At 34.2% G+C, this 22,115-nt stretch overlaps 1 protein-coding gene across 1 annotated transcript in view; it reads right to left on the reverse strand.

Moving 5' to 3' along the window:
- The window catches only part of LOC135701748 (Bardet-Biedl syndrome 2 protein homolog), a 29,243-nt gene extending 9,047 nt beyond the window's left edge, over positions 1–20,196 (reverse strand). The window contains exons 1-9 of the mRNA XM_065222658.1: positions 20,012–20,196; positions 19,656–19,839; positions 19,477–19,596; positions 12,953–13,062; positions 10,579–10,984; positions 9,964–10,515; positions 2,446–2,546; positions 2,136–2,348; positions 1,891–2,054 (exon numbers count right to left, since the gene is read on the reverse strand). Coding sequence (XP_065078730.1) covers positions 1,891–2,054; positions 2,136–2,348; positions 2,446–2,546; positions 9,964–10,515; positions 10,579–10,984; positions 12,953–13,062; positions 19,477–19,596; positions 19,656–19,839; positions 20,012–20,137 — 1,976 coding nt within the window. The 5' untranslated portion in view covers positions 20,138–20,196. The remainder of the gene's footprint in view (positions 1–1,890; positions 2,055–2,135; positions 2,349–2,445; positions 2,547–9,963; positions 10,516–10,578; positions 10,985–12,952; positions 13,063–19,476; positions 19,597–19,655; positions 19,840–20,011) is intronic.
- Between the last annotated feature and the right edge of the window lie 1,919 nt (positions 20,197–22,115).

Consider the following 22,115-nt stretch of genomic DNA (forward strand, 5'->3'; position numbering starts at 1 on the left):
AGCATTCATTCATAACCATTAAGGCTGGTAAGTTACTGTAGCATGAGAATTCATCTATTTCCTCTAAGCTCTATGTTTAACAAAGTTGTGAAGAAGGAAAGTAAACAGAAAATCATATGTTTTAAAGTGAAAAAAATATCTACACTGTTCTGAAATCTTCGATTAGCTGGAAAACTTTCGAATACTTCTTGATTAACCTGCAGTTATGGACTAATATTTGAGAGACTTCATTTGTATTGTCTAACAGTTGGAGATCTTCAGAACTTGATCAATCTGAAGTCTTGAAAAACATCCAGAGAACTTTACTAATATCTTAGTCTATCTGGAGATCTTCAATATTTCCTGCTGTGTAGGGACGATGTCTGAAAGACTATCCTGAAACTTATGTAACGTTTCATCACCATCTACAAACCTCCCTTAAGTTTTACATAATTTCCTCAACTTCTACGAAGTTCCCTGTATTTATTCCAAATTCCACTTTTTTCCAATCTGTCTTAATTCTACGAAGATCTGTAGACAACTTTGAACTTCTGGAATGGTCCGCATAATCTACAAATATTCTTGAACATCTGGACAGTTCCTTGAAATTAACGAAGCTCCAAAAACATCCAAAAAGTTCATTGAGAAACTAAAGTGAGGATCCCTGAAGTTCTTAGAAGTTTGCTGAACTATTTTTAGATGTTCAACACCGTTTGAAAAATTCATGTAAATTTCTGCGAGATAGAGCGCACATAACATTAGAGCTAGATTTGGCATAAATTTACGCGATATTTCATTGTATGCAAGCTTGTAAACGATTTCACTTTTTATGTCAAGTATTTCTCAAAATTAAACGAAGGGAGATTTTACGCGGTAGTTAAAATTCAGAATTTTTTTCTGTGTACAGTATTCTCTAAACTTTTTCTACGTTTCTACGTGAAATTTCTTGAACTTGTTCGTAATTATTCCGGGCAGTTACAAGTCCGTTCGGTTCCCTGAAATTGAATAATGTTCCCTAAACTTCTAGGAAGATGCTCAAACATAAAAATAGTTCCCACTTCTACGTAGTTTTCTGAACTGTTCTAAAGTTTCCTGAGTTTCTACGAATTTTTCTGAAGCTCTATGAAATTTCCAGATTTTCTACTACATTTCCTGAATTTCTACCATGAACTTCTTTGAAGTTTTTCAAAATTTGTGACGTTCCCTGAAGTGAACGAAAAATCCCTGAACTCTTCGCCACTTTATAGAGCATGAAAACTTCTTATTAGTTCTTATTAATTCTGGCAGGAGGATCCTGGCTCCCTTGGCATTTCCATTAGCTACGCCAATGCTAATCTGGTTAGACCGTAACGATGGCCATAATCACAGTTGATTTTACACGGAACTGGGGTGGGAAATATACATTTATCCATTTAAATTGGTGGACAAATCATTGCATAAAGTTATGCAGAAAAAAATGGTTTCCGTTAGCAAACCTGGAAGAATTTATTTATTATTAATACTTTATTAGGGTGATTCTTAGCCACTTCTCGGTTAGTTCACCACTAAACAACCTGGAAGAATGTACTTAACTACAAAAAGTTAATTTCATCATAACCAACTTTAAACCTAATATTTAAAGTGGAAATTTAATCCATAAGCTAAATTGATCTTGATCGAAATAATTTTCATCATTTTTCCTTATTGATATTCAGACCTCTTGAAACAAAGTATGCAACATTATCTGAAAAACGAAAACCACGATTCGGGCAGTAGAGGGTTAACAAGATTTTTTTATGTTGATGGCGATTATCTACGTTTTTTGAAACTATCCTAAACTACGAATAAAAACAATGATGGTATAAATCCCATTAAGTAGCATAAATGCAATGTTTGAAACTGACAACAATGCTGACTGCAATACAATCTTACCCATTGTAGTAGCGAGCATCCTCTGCCCGTATGAGATGACTTTTAATTTGGTTTACGTTATCTAGGATTTCTGAGTTGATCTGCTTTTCAGTCTCTTGCAAGCCTTGCAATTTATTGAAAAGATCTTTGATTTCCTCGTAAACAACTGGAAAGCAAGCCACAGACTGTAAAAGAGAAAATAAATGGATTTCACACCAATAAAAATACGCCGACGCATAGGGACAACGATCACGCTCACTACTTACATTCATATTTTCGATGTTCAGAAACTGCACCAATGACTGAATGAGGTCACCGGCCAGACCAATGTCCTCGGTGTAAAAACGAGTTTTGCCGTCATTGTTAAAGTGTAGGCACACATTTTTACCGGTGCGCAGGCTGATTAGGTTCAGCTTCAACTCCGTTGCGTCAGAGTCCGATGATGTCATGTACTCAATGTCCGAGGGGAGCAGGAAATTCTGCACAAACGAAAAAAAACAAAAACAAACGGTCATCAAAGTGCGATCGAGGTTTATGACGATCGCCTGGACTGGTTTCTCGCCAAAAGAGGCTCACCTGATTGATCCATATGCAAATTCTCTTCAGGCGCTCCGTGATTCGAAATTCAGCATAACTGTCGACAGGAGTATCTTTAACCGCGAGGCCATTGATGTATGCTGTTTGTCGGAAATGGATAACAAATAATGTAATGTAGCACCTAGAACGTGACTTGAGTTCTAAACAGTTACTGGCCGCATTTTCTTGCTGTATGTTTACTATAAACTACTCCGAGTTGCTACCAACACAGTACGTACATATTTGAAAACCCCTGTGGAATGGTGTACAAAAATTCACATACTTTGTCGCCACTAAAACTGAAACAATGGCGGGACGTATAAATTGATCATAACTCAAACTGTCAACTGATTTATGGGCGTTATGCATTGTACTATATCTATTTGATAAGCTTATTTGCGATCCATCGAGCTTCCTTATGAAATGTCTTGTGATCCATCGCAGATAGAAGTAGAAATGATGTACAAATCGAGTGGTGCTTAGGAGAACTAGGGGTTAGAAGGTCACCCTAATCATAGTACGTTGATATATGTGATTCTGTATATGTGTATAGGAGATTTTGCACCGAATTGTAAGTTTATTATATTGTCTTCAATGAAACCCCATCAAAAATGTTAATGTTTTCTTGAAATGTCAAAATGCTCAAAAAAGGCAAAAGGCCATACGTCTAAAATAAAGTTATACGGATTAATGTTTATTTATAAACAACAACTTTACTATTCTTAAGCATGTCAGCAAAAGTTTTTATTTATTCCACTAAAATATTGACTTGACGCTTTTTTTATGTGTGTGTGTCAATGAATTCAAATGGTATCTATTTTTGATACTATTTTATACAAATTCTTTTGCAAAATTTCACGAAAACAATGCATATTGGCAACATAAATAACCAGTTGTGCTAATTTATGTATAATTTTTGTATAATTTGATACATAAATGTAGAAGGTACCAATCTTGCCCCGCATGAATGTTTTTTTTTTAATATAATGTATGATCAAATAATGAAAATATTTAACAATTTGTTTTTATTAATGTTTCAATCAATAATCAATAGTGGCATCTCAATGTATAAAATGTGATAAAAATAAATAGGAAATTCAGAATTCCTTAATTTACAATGTCTTATTTTTATTTAAAAAAAATGTTTTTCAATACATCAACACATTTTTTTTGCTTTTTAAAGCCTTTGTTATGGACAGAACATTCTAGAATGCTTCATAGGAATACCATGCATAAATTCATGGTGAGGTAACATTAAAATGCCTTCATTTTCAAAGTCTATCGATGGTGGCATTCCAAATTATCGTGGGATTGCTATCATTTCGTGCATTCCAAAACTCTTCGAATCAGTTATAAATAAAAACGTTTTTGGCCAAACAAAATAAAGAATAACTAGTGCACGACACGGTTTTTTTAAAGTTCGTTCAACCACCACAAACCTTTTGGAATTTGTGGACTTCGTATTAAATACAATGGACAGAGGTAACCAAGTAGAAGCTCTATATACGGACCTCAGCAAAGCGTTTGACAGAATTGATATCCCAATGCTGATTTTTAAATTAGAAAAAATGGGAATTAACCAATTCATTCGAGCAGTTAAAATGACGTTTACTACCACTCGAACTTTGAAATAAAACATTATTTTGAGTCTTCTAGAATCACGAGAAAAGTAGCCAACATTTGTGCGATTGATAGAAAAATGGAAATTACACAGATAAAAATTCTGAATTTTAATTGTGATGTAACCATTCATTCACGTAAACTTAAATTTAATTTCACACAACCGAGCAACTTGTAAACAATGTTGTTTACAAAGATGGGCTTTTGTATACAATATTTGCTACATTGCATGAATTGTGCTAGAACTTTACATGATATATTATGTAAACTTATATGATATATGACGCTCCATTTGTGTGCATCATATTTAACAGAAATTTACACTACTTTTCGAACTGTGTAGTTGGTCCAGTTTTGTGAAATCGCTGGTAGAAAGTCACGCTAAAACTGCTTAACAAAGTGGTCAATTGAGTTGAAGCTCCTCACCTGGATTAAATCGTATTTAGTTGATCGCCAGCAAATTTTTATTTTCAACGAGAAAACATCTAAGCCAATTCATGTCACGTCTGGGTTTCTTCAGGGCTCACACCTAGGTCCTTTTCTTTTTATTTTGTACATTAATGACGTCTCTCTTATTTAAAAAATATCAGAGTACTTATATACGCTGATGACATGAAGCTATTTTTAGAAATAGGAAGCGATAACGATATGAATGTGTTTCAGAATGAAATACATGATTTTTACAGATGGTGTAGTAAAAGTTTATTGAAACTAAATATTTAAAAATGTAATCTTATAACGTACAGTAGAAAACTAAACAAACAAAATATTCGTATTACATTAGGTAATGAAAATGTTCAAAAATGTGAAAATGTAAGAGATTTAGGTGTTATTCTAGATTCAAAATTGGCATTTGTGGACCATTATAACCATTATAAGAGCAGGCAATATGCTTAATTTTATAAAACGTTTCGGTCTCCACTTTAAAGATCCTTATACAATAAAATCACTTTACGTTGCTTATTTGAGGTCAATATTAAAATATTTTAGCTTATATGAAAAAGCATGAAGAACGAATAAAGTCAATCCAAAAGCAATTTTTATTATATGCACTACGTAAGTTAGTGTCGTTATATATCCCACAGTTAGGTTGGACGGCTTTTCCTCTCCCGTCATATGAAGCACGTTGCTTGTTGCTAAGCATTCAAACATTGAAAGAACATCGGGATTACGCAAAGATTTCTTTATTGAACAATATCATTTCGCAACGCATTGACTCAGCTGATCTATTGTCAAGATTAAATTTAATTTGTATGCACATTCCCGATAATTGCGCAATCGACACTTGTTCGCAGTAGATCTCCATCGGACCAATTACGCTAAATTTGGACCGGTAAATCAGATGATGACTGTTTATTATCATCATTGTGAAATGATTGACCTAAATATGCCCTCAGCAGAATTAAAAAATATATTTCAGAATACAAACAGACTGTCGCGCACGACAACGAAACGAGTGTAGTAAAAAACGTCAATAGTTTCAACCCCTGGTGCTGAACATTGTCATCATCATTGTAAGAATTCATATGATATTGACAAAATAGTTTAGAACATGGTCAGTAGAAGAAATGACAATCGCATAAGCCTTCCTACAAATCAGTGCCAACATTTCAAATGAGAGTGATTGCTTTTGTAAACAATGGTTTTATACGTCGATTTCTCGCAAATGAAAACCCACCCCTCCAAGTTACAAATGCTAGCTGATAAAGGAAACATTCCTCTGCGTGCTGGTGTCATTCATTTTCATGAGTGAGCTTTCATTCGCGAGAAATCGATGACTAAAGCCATTGTTTACAAATGCAATTACGCCCCTTTTAAATGTTGGCACTCATTGGGACATCCTTGGATGGCCTGTTTTTTGAACGATTGAATGATCCTGTTGTTGGAAGAAGATTCCCATTTATCCCATGGATGCACGTAGGCGATGGTGCCCACGGATTCACCCAACCAACAAGTGCAATTAGAGGTTATAATAAACTTGATCAAGTCGAACAGTGCGGATAGTGCACAGTCTACCGCCAGTTGTCTTGCTACAGTGAGTGGTAGCTCCATATCATATCACATAATCATATCATCATATCATATCATCATATCATATCATCATATCATATCATCATATCATATCATCATATCATATCATCATATCATATTATCATATCATATCATCATATCATATTATCATATCATATCATCATATCATATCATCATATCATATCATCATATCATATCATCATATCATATCATCATATCATATCATCATATCATATCATCATATCATATCATCATATCATATCATCATATCATATCATCATATCATATCATCATATCATATCATCATATCATATCATCATATCATATCATCATATCATATCATCATATCATATTATCATATCATATCATCATATAATATCATCATATCATATCATCATATCATATCATCATATCATATCATATCATCATATCATCATATCATATCATCATATCATATCATCATATCATATCATCATATCATATCATCATATCATATCATCATATCATATCATCATATCATATCATCATATCATATCATCATATCATATCATCATATCATATCATCATATCATATCATCATATCATATCATCATATCATATCATCATATCATATCATCATATCATATCATCATATCATATCATCATATCATATCATCATATCATATCATCATATCATATCATCATATCATATCATCATATCATATCATATCATATCATCATATCATATCATCATATCATATCATCATATCATATCATCATATCATATCATCATATCATATCATCATATCATATCATCATATCATATCATCATATCATATCATCATATCATATCATCATATCATATCATCATATCATATCATCATATCATATCATCATATCATATCATCATATCATATCATCATATCATATCATCATATCATATCATCATATCATATCATCATATCATATCATCATATCATATCATCATATCATATCATCATATCATATCATCATATCATATCATCATATCATATCATCATATCATATCATCATATCATATCATCATATCATATCATCATATCATATCATCATATCATATCATCATATCATATCATCATATCATATCATCATATCATATCATCATATCATATCATCATATCATATCATCATATCATATCATCATATCATATCATCATATCATATCATCATATCATATCATCATATCATATCATCATATCATATCATATCATATCATCATATCATATCATCATATCATATCATCATATCATATCATCATATCATATCATCATATCATATCATCATATCATATCATCATATCATATCATCATATCATATCATCATATCATATCATCATATCATATCATCATATCATATCATCATATCATATCATCATATCATATCATCATATCATATCATCATATCATATCATCATATCATATCATCATATCATATCATCATATCATATCATCATATCATATCATCATATCATATCATATCATATCATCATATCATATCATCATATCATATCATCATATCATATAATCATATCATATAATCATATCATATCATCATATCATATAATCATATCATATCATCATATCATATCATCATATCATATCATCATATCATATCATCATATCATATCATCATATCATATCATCATATCATATCATCATATCATATCATCATATCATATCATCATATCATATCATCATATCATATCATCATATCATATCATCATATCATATCATCATATCATATCATCATATCATATCATCATATCATATCATCATATCATATCATCATATCATATCATCATATCATATCATCATATCATATAATCATATCATATCATCATAACATATCATCATATCATATCATCATATCATATCATCATATCATATCATATCATCATATCATATCATCATATCATATCATCATATCATATCATCATATCATATAATCATATCATATCATCATATCATATCATCATATCATATCATCATATCATATCATCATATCATATCATCATATCATATCATCATATCATATCATCATATAATATCATCATATCATATCATCATATCATATCATCATATCATATCATCATATCATATCATCATATCATATCATCATATCATATCATCATATCATATCATCATATCATATCATCATATCATATCATCATATCATATCATCATATCATATCATCATATCATATCATCATATCATATCATCATATCATATCATCATATCATATCATCATATCATATCATCATATCATATCATCATATCATATCATCATATCATATCATCATATCATATCATCATATCATATCATCATATCATATCATCATATCATATAATCATATCATATCATCATATCATATCATCATATCATATCATCATATCATATCATCATATCATATCATCATCACTTAGAAAAATCGATGTAAATTTAGGTACTCTGAGACTTAAATATACGAGCGTCAATTTTGGCATGAAATTGAGTACGGAAAACAAGATCGACGGGAAACCAATCATGGAAAAAAATAGAATCACAATTTACATTGAAGCTAAATTTTGGATCTCAATTATCAATTTTACTGCGAAAATATGAAAACGACTTTTAGGGAGGTCAAAAATTAACAAAAAAAAATCAATCAACATCACATCGAACAAAGGAGATATGCCGAATGCACAATAGTGGGAAACCTCTTAAATACAACAACAACATATCGAGCTACGGAGAGCGCAATGCTTGCAAAATTAAAAGGACTTTGAATTTCATCGAGATAGGAATAATATCGACTAACAGAAAATTTAAAAAGGGAGAGAATAATGTTTTTCTATATTTTTCTGGAGAAGATGATTAACAGATTCAAGATTATATATTGCCAACTGTTGGCTTATTTATAGTGGTTTCCCGATTTTGGCTACATGGCTCCATCACCTTCACAGTTTTTATCAATACTTCATGTATTGGTAAACATTGTGTTGTTTGTTTGTATATTACACTAATTTACAAATAAAAGTAAATTTCACTTAAAAGTTTTTTTTTACTAAAACACAAATATCTCCGGCTGTTATAAAGCTACATCAATTATTTAAACGCCAAATTAAAGGTAAGAAAATTTTATTTCGATAAGTTGAACATTATTTGTCAGTGAAATTAGTGATATTGTTGCTAATTTAAGCAAGGTAAATACAAATGTTTGTAGTGGTTGTGCCAACAATACTACTTATCTCACTGAAAAATAGCTTCCAATTGATCGAAAGCAAATTTTCTCGCTTTTAATTTGGGCATTAAAATAATTGATATAGCTTCATTACAGCCGGAGATATTTGCATTTTAGTAAACAAAGTTTTATTAGATGAGATGTTATGCTTCAGCTGTATCTAGAAAACTATCCTACTGAGATTTTTGCTGACTACATTTTTGGATTCAGCGCATGATTTTACATGGGAAATGACCATCAGTGTACAAATTTCAAATATGCTCTAAACTAGTGTTATCGGTTATCTCTGATTCTTAAAGAATATTTTATTTAATAAAATCAAAAGATGAAGTAAGCGTCGATGGACGCAGAGCAGCCAAAAATCACGAATTGCCAAAAATGGAAAAGTACTGTAATGTTGTAGCTTCAAATAAACAACTGAGATTATGATGGTTAAAAAGTGCACCGTATCCAATGGATCAATGTAGATGGTCAAATTTAGAACCCACCCAGCATGCTTTTGGCGCTACTGCATATGGACGATCAAATGTGTGGTAGCCACAGCATAGTTCTGTCAAAACCACAGCATTTTCATTGATCCAACCTCACATTAAGCAAGAGTAAAACACCGTCAGATATACATACTTACAGATACTTTTTGGTGAACCGGTGAGACTCTGAGGGATGGTATACATTGCAAACTTTGGCAACTGGCGGGTAAGCTCGAACACGTGGAACTGCACGCTCGTGGGATAACCAACGAATGCTTTGATATGAATGTCCTGAGCATTGTCCTTCAATGTTTTCAGCGGTATCAAGATTCTCGAAACATCCTTCGTCAAATGAGCTATCAAAGTTTCCTCCTTAAAAAGTTGGTCTGCAAAGATCAACACCGCCCGAATAGTGGTGGCATTATTCGTTGACACTGTTATGTCAATGTTCATATCGTTGCTATCATAACTGGTTGATATGCCAATTTGCAACCGTGTGTTCGATGGAATTACACCTACATTGTCCGGAACACTTTGAACCAGTTGTGAATCAATGTTTCCCATTATTTCCTTGTTAAATTTGATGTTATTTTCGTAATGCTTCAGTTCTAATAACAGTTTCTGCTTCTGAGACAAAAGACCGTTCATTTCCTCATCAGCGATGTTATGTAAATTCAACAGGTTTACGTGCGGTGTGGTGTACCCACGAACTGCAATAAACAAACACAAATTAGCTCTAACTTTTCTCTGCTTTTGGGCATAACGTCTAATACTTTCGCCATCTGCTGTAATGACCACCAGATCGAGAATGCCAATCCCGCGGTAATCGTTACACGTTATCCCACACACGAAGTCGTTCAATTTCATTTTGAATAGCACATCTCCGTTCTGGGAGTCGCGCACGTCGATTTTGCCACTCTTCCAGCCGACTATAATTTGTTTATTTTCGCAGCCCAATATGTCGTACATGGCCATCGCCGTGACCCTGGTCTTCGACTTTATTCTCCACATACGAACACTCTCCTCAAACACGCCGATGGTTCCGTTTTTGACACTGTACATAAACTGGCTGGGGCTGATCGTCATAAGATTTTGAATCTCGTTACCCTCGGTAAACTCATGCAGTACCGAATCCTTTTTATACATTTTGATACACCCATCGTCGGTGCCTACGATTAGCTGAAAACCGTAATTTTTTCACATGATTAAATGCATAGATAACGAACTCGTGAATTGCCCACTTCACCCATACGCAAAACAAACGGCAAATACATCAAATGTAAGTGTGAAACTCTTACCTCCTCTCAGTTTCGCAATCAGGATTTCTGTCTGGGGAGGGAGTCAAGATTTAATAGTTGTGTTAAGTTCTTCCAGGGAAACGATTCACGCGAATTTTACGAAATACCGTTTCCCAATTCTAGGGAAGCTAGCTCAAAACATTTATATCTCACTAGCTGAGTGTGCCCGGTCTTGCTCTGGATTCAATATTAGCTTGAGTTTACGCGCCAGTTAAAAAAAGGCTGCTATATTGTATCTAAGGGGCTACCCCATATGACCTCCACATACCAAATTTGGTTCCATTTGCTTGATTAGTTCTCGAGTTATGCAGAAATTTCTATTTCATTTGTATGTGAGCCCCCCTTACGGAGGGGGAGGGGTCTCGAACCATCATAAGAACCTTTCCCTACCCCAAAATCCCCTGAATACAATTTTTTACGCCGATCGGTTCAGTAGTTTCCGAGTCTATAAGGGTCAGACAGACAGACAGACAGAAATTCATTCATATATATATATAGATACTAGCTGAGTGTACCCGGTCTTGCTCGGGATTCAATATTAGCTTGAGTTTATGCGTCGATTTAAAAAAAGCATGCTATATTGTACGTAGCCCCCCCCCCCTATTATCTAAGGGGCTACCCCTATGATTATCTCCTTATACCCCCAGACTCGCCCCCACATTCCTAATTTGGTTACATTTGCTTGATTAGTTCTCTAGTTATGCAGAAATTTCTGTTTCATTTGTATGGGAGCCCCCCCTTACAGAAGGAGGAGGGGTCTCGAACCATCAAAGGAACCTTCCACGGCCCCAAAAACTCCTGTATACAAATTTTCACGGCAACCGGTTCAATAGTTTCCGAGTCTATAAGGGTCAGACAGACAGACAGACAGACAGAAATTCATTTTTATATATATAGATAGATAGATAGATAGATAGATAGAAGATAGATTGGAATAGCTTCCTTTGATTTTTGACGTTTGAAGATTGTAAACAGATCTATCTCAATCATTTTATAGTCATATAGAAATCCAATAGCAAACATTTGTTTTGGCATAGTTTTTGGGATGAATATTGTTTGGGCGTGCTAAATATACATTTTCACTGAAAATACAGTACACGGACCAGGAATTTCAGTTGAAAAAATTTCCACAGAACTCCCCCTTCCTTTCAACTTCGGGGGAAGCTACCAGAATTTTTCGGGAGAGCTATATCCAGGAAATGTAAAAGTGCTTTTGGGACAAGTCGGAGAGAGGGTTTAGAGAAACTTGCGGAGGTTGTCAGAAGACAATTTCGGGACACCTGGAGAAGTTAGAAGGAGCTTCCAGAATAAAATGTAAAAATCTCCCGGTAGCATACTGAAAAAAACTTCTAGAATAACGGCTTATGTAGGAAGAAGTTCTAGCGGAACCGGTCTCTACGAGAAGTTGGGAGAATCTTCTGGTGGAAATAGTAAAAAACATCTATATGCGCCTGGAACTAGCTTCCTTGGAAAGATGGAAGAAATTTCCGGGGAAAATTGGAAGAGTCTTCTTGGAAAAATCAGAAAAAAATTTAAACCGGGAGTAGTCTGAGGAACCTTTCAAATGCAATGAAGAAACTTCTGAAGGTAATTAGAAGAAGCTTCTGAAGGAAACCAGATAAGCCGGGGATTTGAAAGAAAATATTTCCTCGTGCATCTTAAAACCATTTCAATTTTGATATTTTTCATACAAATAAGTTGAATAAAAATAAACCATAGCATCAAACGCTCAAATTGACTCAAATGATGCACAAACAACTCTCCCGTATGTGATAATGACGGAACGTATAGTTCAAGTTCAATCATAAAAAAGTGGGCAATTTATAGGTTCATTATTCTTTATACAAACCTCGTTTTGACCATCTTTATCAATATCCATCAGCAGTAATGAGTTAACACCTCCAGCCGTAATCAACCAAAGAATTTCGTTGCCTTCGGAGTCGAATCCTTTAATTATTGCTAAAAAAAGGGAAATATTAGTCTATGATTGAATTTTAAACGTTATGTTTTGAAAAGAAAAAGAAACACATTCATTCAAGTAATTATGAAACTATGGATGCAGCCATTCCATAGCAAAACGATATAGTGGTTTTCAGAATTTCGTAGAAATTGGTAGTTCCATTAGGGTGACCATCTCCATGTAAGGGTGGTCCAAAAAATCGTTTTTTTTTTTTCAAAAATGCCTTTTTCAGAAATTCATAACTTTTGAACCACTGGGCGGATTTCTAATATCAAAATATCAAATGAAAGGTAATTAAAAATATAATAATATTAATTGGGATTTTGTGTTGAAAAACTTTGAGCGAATAAGTGCCCTAGGTCACCCCCGGGGAAATCACAAGTTTTTGACATCGTGCAAAGTCCATCATGCTACACCTTAAATCACAAGAGAATTCAAAAACAAGATCAATTGTGGCAATTGAGAACCAGGGACCATATTGGCCGCATACGAATATGCTCCGGTGCATCCTGAGTAGTTTCCTGTTTTTGACATGATTAATACTCTACCGATTCTTGAGTCAAGTATGAGTACTCTGAGACACTGCAGAAGTCTGCACATTGTAGACATAGTACGCGTATCTGACGCATTTCGCGCCAAATCGAATCGAAGCTGGCAGCAGCCTCTCAGATTTCAATAAAATTTTCTGGATGTGTAGACTTTGACTAAATAAGCCACATACTTAGTTTTTCCAAAATTTATCTAGAATAACATTTGAGAAGGGCCAAACTTTTTCTGCCAATTTTTTTCAAAAAAATATTATGGAAAAATGACAACTCCAACAAAAATATGTTGTATGGATGACTTTTAGGAATTTGACCAAATTATCGAAAAAAAATACTGAAAAAAAAATTCATTTGAGACCTACACTAAAAAAAATCGATTTTTAAAATTTAAAGTCGATTTAAAAAAAATGGCCATGTTTGATTTGGATGAAACTTTGCCTCCAGATAGGTAATTATGTTTACTACCATCCGTCGATACATCGCGAGATGGGCACTTTTAAGGAAAAAAATTTTTTCTTACAAAAACTTTTTCATGTGTGAAATGATTTTTTTAACGTACCATTTTTACACAAAACTAAACCAGTGAAGCTCAAAATCATCTCAGAACCCAATGAAGCTCCATTTGTGATTCAATTTTGTCTAATCAGCAACTTATCACTTGGATTAATCGAGAATTCCATATGAAAGGGCTTATACACGCAGAGAAATGGTTTTTAAGTTCAAATAGATATATTTTTGACTCAGGGCCTTATATATTTTTGATATTGTTTCAAATATATTATTCGGTTAATTCAAAGAAAAATATTTTTGAATCAACAAACCGGTTGTAGAGTCAATAATCTGTTTGTGGATTCTAAAAACCATTTTGTTGAATCAAAAACATGTTTTGTTGAAATAGTGATACAATAAGTTTGAAACAATAACAAAATACATTAGGCCCTGAAACAAAAATCTATTTTTCTGCGTGTATCATTAGAAAATAATGTTATTGATAATATTGTCTACTACTGAGGCAAAATCCGATACTCCTAGAGCAACTTAGAATTCTTCGCTACTAGTATACATAATGTATGTATTTATACAATTCATGAAAATGTAAAATTAATAATCAACAGTTTAAGAATTATGTCACAAGATGCAATAATAGAAAAAATGCTTTGTAATATTTCTACTAGAACAACTGATTGCTGTTTCCGTGCTTGTGAAAAGTGTGCTTCCAATAAACATATTGAAGAGGAACTTACTTTGCTATTAGAATCAAATAACAAACAAGATGTTGTGTTTCAACAGTGACTGTTGATGAATTTGTTCCGTATCTCATTGATAAAATTAACAAACTCATAACTCATGACTTTATTTACAAACAACAGTCATTTTTTCTAAGAAAAAAAAAGAATCATTAAATGAAGGCGAAATTCTAGCAATTTGTGATTTTTCTGAAAATTATTCATTCATTTTCCAAAACGCTGCTCAAGGATATCACTGGAATAATTCTCAAGCAACAATACATCCATCTGAAGTTTATTATAAGAAAGACAATAAACTTGAAAATGTTAGCTTCATTATCATATCAGAAGTAATGACTCACGATACAGTTGCAGTTCAGTTGTTCATCTCAAAAATGACAGATTTTATTAAACAATCAATAGATTTTTCTAAAATTACTTTTATGTCAGATGTGGCAGCATCACAATACAAAAATAAAAAAAAACTTTGCTAGTCTGTGTAGATTTCAGTCAAAGCATGGATTAAAAGCAGAATGGCATTTTTTTGCAACGTCTCATGGAAAAGGTCCCTGTGATGCCATTGGTGGCACTCTCAAGCGAATGGCAAAGAGAGCTAGTCTTGCTCGAGATTATGGAAACACCATAACAACTCCACGAGAATAACTGGGCAGTTGAACAAACAGATAAAAATATCACAAAACTACGTTTCGAGTACATATCCACTGAACAGTACATCGAAATGTCAGAAGAACTCGAAGAACTATATAACAGCACAAAGACAATATCTGGCACACAGAAATTCCACAGTTTTGTGCCTATAACTGGTGATAAAGTAGCGGCAAAAAGGTATTCTAATTCAGAAGATGAACCAAAAATATTTAACTTGATAGGAAAAAGGAAAAATAGCATGTATGAAAATAGGTTTAAAACATTGAAAATATATAAATAAATGATGTGTGAAAAATTTTGTCTTTTTTCTCTCACATATTATCAAATTTTGCATCAGTAGTCGACAACAGAATAAGGGAATGATATTTTTTTTGACAAGGTCTACATGTCTTAATAGTTTTATTGAACTCTGAGAGGGTGCTGCCAATTTCAAAAAAGATTTGTCGAGAAATGCATCATGAGCCCTTTTCATATGAAATTCTCGATTAATCAAAGTGAACTTAAGTGCTGATTAGACAAAATTGAATCGCAAATTAAGCTTCATTGGATTCTGAGATAATTTTGAGCTTCACTGGTTTAGTTTTGTGTAAAAATGGCAAATAAAAAAAAATCAGTTCAGACATGAAAAAGTTTTTGTAAGAAAAACTTTTTTTTCTTAAAAGTGCCTATCTTGCAATGTATGGACGGTTGATAGTAAACATAATTACCTATCTTGAGGCAAAGTTTCATCCAAATCAAAAATGGCTATTTTTTTTAAATCGACTATAAATTTTAAAAATCGATTTTTTTCAGTGTAGGTCCCAAATGAAATTTTTTCCAGTATTTTTTTTTCGATAACTTGGACAATTTCCTAAAAGTCATCCATACAACATATTTTTGTAGGAGTTGTCATTTTTCCATAATATTTTTTTGAAAAAAATCGGCAGAAAAAGTTTTGCCCTTCTCAAATGTTAGTCTAGATAAATTTTGGAAAAACTAAGTATGCAAAGTGGCATTTTTAGTCAAGGTCCACACATCCAGAAAGTTTCATTGAAATCTGAGAGGGTGCTGCCAGCTCCGAATACGATTTGGCGCGAAATGCGTCATCTATCAAGGACAAGTATGGAAAATCACTTACATTCATTTCGAGCATGCATTTACATTAATTTGCCTCTAACTGTTTTCAACAATAGAATTCCATAAAATTATGTATGAAGCCTTTGTAGGTCTTGGAATCAACTACAATTCAAATCTGTATCTCTGTATGTGCATGACGAAGTAGAGCGAACATAACTTATTATTGATTTTCAGTGAATGTAAATTTGTGATAATGAAAAAAGTTAGAACTTACTGAATCCGTTTCTTTATTAACCTTTGTACGAGACGGATTTTTAGGTTTTCCTGCACAAAGTTATTTAAATGCTATCTGGGTACCATTGAGCTTCGTCACTTACATAAACGTTAACTTGTTTGCTTTATTTTTTCCATTATAAACTGGTAACAGTTAAATATTTAACAAATAGGATAGCAAACAAAAGATGTGTTTTTTTATAATTTTACTTATATGATTCTTCGCCGAGGACTAGGGTAAGTGTACCATTTGCTGGCCCTAGAGGTCTTCTAATAAGGTTAGATAATAGATTTTGCCATAACATACCATGAAACTCGTTTTCAAATTCGTGTTAGGCGCTAGGGCCAAAAACTGAAGCACTAGTGCCATAACTGGCAAACTTACCCTAGTTCATCAGAAAGCAAAAAAAAATGATTTTCCCCGATATATTTAAATTAGCCTTGCTGAAAACAAATAGGAGAAATTCTGGCCTCGGCACTTTATAACCTATTATCGTCAGGGGGTGCCCCGTAACGTGGGTAGATCACCTTTTCGTGGTACGTCACGGGATGTAAGATCTACCACCGATTCCTAGTCCTGACCACTTCAAACTATAGGGGAACAGGATTTTTCAGTAATCAAAGGAACACATCTTAGTCCTTGTTACTTTTTATTTATTTGCTCACAATCTTCGACTACGTCGTACAGACTGATTACTTAAAACCTTATTTAATCTAAGCCCCTTATTCTAGAACTAAACACATGCTTGTATAAAATAAATCAAACTCGCAAACAAGAATTAAAACAACTCTTGAATCCAAAGTTCGTTCTGTGAAATGGACTTGCAAGTAACGGGGAATAACGGAATCGTCGAGGAGTAATATTCCACGGAATCAGTTCCAGGAGTCCGGGACAGTCCACGTTACCTGTTATGAGGTCGAAGATAACCAGTCGTTGCAATTTAAGACACCTGGCAGAGAGGGATTCCAAATCAATCAGCTTGCTTCGGTCGGGATAACTTGGAAGATTGACTGGATCATTCCAGGGAAGCTGATGTAAGGCAACCCTTATAAAACTTTTCTGAATCCTTTCAACCGCAAGGATATGCGTAACGTAAAATGGAGACCAAACCGGGGAAGCATATTCTAAAATGCTGCGAACCAGCGAGCAGAATAGGTGAAACCAGAAGCATGCCGACGAATAAAACCAAGCAGAGTATATGCTTTAGCTCGAGCGTAATACCTAGATCACAGATTGAATTTGCACGTTCTAGAGAATCCGGCCCCATGTAATATTGATGATGAATATTAGGATATTACTTTGCACTTTTTACTGTTTACGCGCATACCGTTTTATGCCTTGTTGATAGTGACAAGACTCGGCTTTTTCCACCGAGGATGATCTTGAAACAAGGAAAAAAATGAGATAGTTAGATAGATAGATAGATTTCTATGTGATTCCTAATCTTCTATTCGTTGTTCTCTAGGTTGAAGTGGTTAAGACTAGGGTTCTGATGCATGATCATTATCGGTGTCATTCTTTAATTTTGTTGCTAAGGAATTCAATTTTGACTGACAAAGGAGCGCGCCTTTGGAGGGTGTTTCAACTAGAGTCAATTAAATCTGTAAAACTGCAACTGTAAAAAAAATCGAATACTTCATCATTTCTCAATAGTGATGGAGTAATACGACATGCACTATACTAAGGACACGGCATATACTACAATAGATCAAATTACTGGCCACAGTGGTGTTAGGTCCCGAACAGAGGAAAAACAAATCGTCGGGGAGTAGATGAAGTCCTTGAGCGCTGATTTTCTGCATGATGGTGCATCAAATATGAAATTTTTGCTCCACAGTGCTCACACGGTTCCAATTTGGGTCCTGATAAGCCTCCTAAAATTTGAACCTATTTAGTAAGAAACTGAATTGGCACAAACCATGAAGTTTATATGGAAATTACTATGCGAAAACCATTTTTTTTCTTCACATCTATCTAACAATTCACCATATCGCTATCTATGAAAATGATAACTGTGCTTGTAGGAAATTTACTCAGCTACAACTGAAGACCACTTTGCGATCAAATGTCAAAAGTTGGTATTGATTTAAGTTGCTGGCCTTATGATTATGCTCAATCAAATGTTCAGCATGCAAAATAAAGTGTTGCCCAAAAACAGCTGCTTGATCATGCCATAGGGTTATCAATCTCTTAAACCATTAATAACAATTTAATTTGACGTTTGACGAAAAAACAAATTATCCCCAAAGTTGCAGCTGACAAAATTTAACATAAGAATAGCTATGGAACTTTCAAACAGAACAATATGGAAAAAGGCTGGTAGACAATGAACAAAAAAATTGGTTTTCCCATACTAATTTTCATATAAACTTCGAATGGTTTGTGCCAAGTCAGTGTCTTACTAAATGAGTCAAATTTTTGGGAGGCTAAACAAGACCCAATTTGAAACCGTTAAAGCACTGTGAAGCGAAAATTTCAAATTTTGCATCAGTCTATTTAGTGCATCATACTACAGAGCATCGTTTTGCATAAAATGAACACTCTAAGACTTCATTTTACCCCCTGACGATAATTGGTAAAGAAGCCCCAAATCTGTCATTTCCTCTAATTTCTAAAAAAAAAGCATTGTAAATGTGTACTTACCGTTTCCGCCTACAATCAACGTATTACCCGGAAAGCTACCAAACGCACCAATCAGTAGCGATCGAACACCTTCATGGAAATCACGTTGAAATAGATTGTAATTTTCATCCACATGGTAAGCTGTTGAAATAATCCCATTGTAATCGGAACTGCTCTTCCATTCGTCAATATAAACATACCAAGAAAGTGAGATGAACTCCCAATAACCAGAATGTCTCGATCATCGTCTCTCTTCAGCTTTCCGGCGATGATGGCCCGAATGGGAAAGTTCATATTGAGCATCGCGATGTCATTCTTGATTTCCGATATTGAAAGTTTCGAATTTTGCAATCCATACCGTTTGTGAGGAGTGTGTATCAATATCTGCGAGTTTAAAAAATAGCCAATGATCAACAGCAACATTCGATCGAATCAAGCCACGACCAAGTTTGCGAATTTGGGCAAACGGGCCTCAGACAGTCCCATTCAAAGCATTCAAAGGTAACCAGTTTTTTATGCATTTTACGGATCCACAGACAGGAATTCTCCTTCTTACCTTATCCGCATTGGTCACCACGGTCAAACATGAATGTATGCCATCGTACTTGCCACAAGTCACCAACTTCTCAAACACCTTATAGTTTAGAGAGAACGAAAAAACTGGCTTTATGGAGATGTCCATTTTGGATAGAATCGATCTTTTTTATTCCTATTTTAAAAATGAGTTTGCATCGCAATGCACGTCCAATGAATCACTTATGGAATTAATGCAAATAGATTTGCTTACTTTAGTGTTTTCATTGCATTCCGCGCCATGGAAACTGATTTCGATTCCATCGGTCATGCGTATTGGCAGATTTGGACGATGTAGTTCTTTTGCCGTAAGAGCACTCAACGTGTTGCATTGTCCATTTTGGAAACTACTTATACCTACTGTACAGAACAATCCAAAATCATATTTGCTTGCTCAATCAAGGTTTCCAATACTTATCATTAATTAAACAGGGTTCCGGACGTTAATAATCTTTTGTTGAATATCTCTCATTTCTGGATGATATTTACCAAGTTTCAAATCAGAAACTCTCAAACATGTTTTCTCCTCAAAGAGTATGTACTAGGGTGGTTCAAAATATCTACTTTGTTCTACCAAGCACAAGCACCAAGTTTCTGAGAACGATCTATTAAAATATGTGCTCATTTGATTGCGATCTCATACTACACTGGCCCTTTAAAGTTTATATGGGAATTACTCTGGGAAAAGGGAACTTTCTATTCTCAACGTCCTAGGGTCTGTACACAAATTACATAAAGGAAAAATATCAGATTTATACTCCACACCCTCCTCCATGTAACCAAACATAACAAATTTATCAATACCCCCCCCCCCCCCTCTCCCCCTTCTCCAGGTCAAACGCGTAACAATGAAACTTTTCTCAAGTAAAAGAAGGTATAAATCGCTAAGAGAAGAGGTGACAATACGGGGGCGAAAATGAACTACTTTTCTGTCAAACGTGAACCAGCTCCTGATTGGCCGATTTCATGTGCGTAAGATAGAGATAGAGATAGATAAAGATAAAGATATAGATAGAAATAAAAGAAGATGAAGCCAATTGTCACCTCTTCCTCTTAGATAAATCGCATTTAGGTTCATGTACGTGAAATGCATGTCTTTTATACAGGACTAGCTGAACCCCGTGCACAAAAGACGTGGCGTTCCTGTTTTATCGGAATGTATGCTTTTACAATCCTATGTAACGCACTGGTACCGCTCGGTGCTGCTTATGGGTTGTCCTGTCTTCGTTGCTGATTTTGGTTGTTCTGCTGGATTGGCTTCTGTTTCGGCTGAAATTTCTGTTGATTATCTTCACTCTGAATTTTGTTCCTCTCAGGTGGAATTTGGTTACCTTCGGGTTTACAATTTTGGTTAAAATTTTGTCCTTGGTATCCTCCTGTGTACCCTGACGGATATCTATTTTTCGACCCATTCCCACCTCAGTATTGGTTCTGCTGACTCGACTTTCCTCGACTTGACCATTTGGATTTTCAAATCTACTCTCCTTTCTGGTAGTCAATGTCTAAAGGTAAGAACTCGCATTAAAGTTCAGTTACCAGATTCTTCCACGATCCTAACTCATTGTTCCCATTGACTTCCATAAACCACGACCTAGCTTTCCGCGTAAACAGATGATGTGCAGATACGAACAATTCTGCTTCTGTGCATCCTTCCGACCTTAAATTAAATTCAACTTCTTTGAGGAATTCGTTTAGTTTTCTCCCATTGTCCATCCCATCCATCCCATCGTACCTTGCCACTATTTATGCACCGGTAGTTCTTGTCTGCATGATGGTTAAAAGTTGTCCTAGCTCGCTTGTCTAATATCTATATACAATCTTCACACTGCCGTACTCTAACGGAACTATCAACTCTATGCTTTCATCTACTCCATCTATCGTATAAAAATCACCACTACAGTCTGTTATTTGAAATTAGCATCTTCAACTATGTAAATCGTTGACTTCACGTAGAAGTAATACTAATAAAAAAAACATATAGTCAAAGTGCAATTTTTTTTTTGTTGACCCTGCTGCCAAATTTGACAGCTTGTAAATTCGAACAGATTTTCTTTTTGATTTAACAATCCATGGGTTTATAGAAACAA

Source organism: Ochlerotatus camptorhynchus, unplaced genomic scaffold (genome assembly GCF_037179485.1).
Source record: "Ochlerotatus camptorhynchus isolate MF236.1 unplaced genomic scaffold, CSIRO-AGI_Acam_v1.1 ptg000176l, whole genome shotgun sequence".
Taxonomy (NCBI): Eukaryota; Metazoa; Arthropoda; class Insecta; order Diptera; family Culicidae; genus Ochlerotatus; species Ochlerotatus camptorhynchus.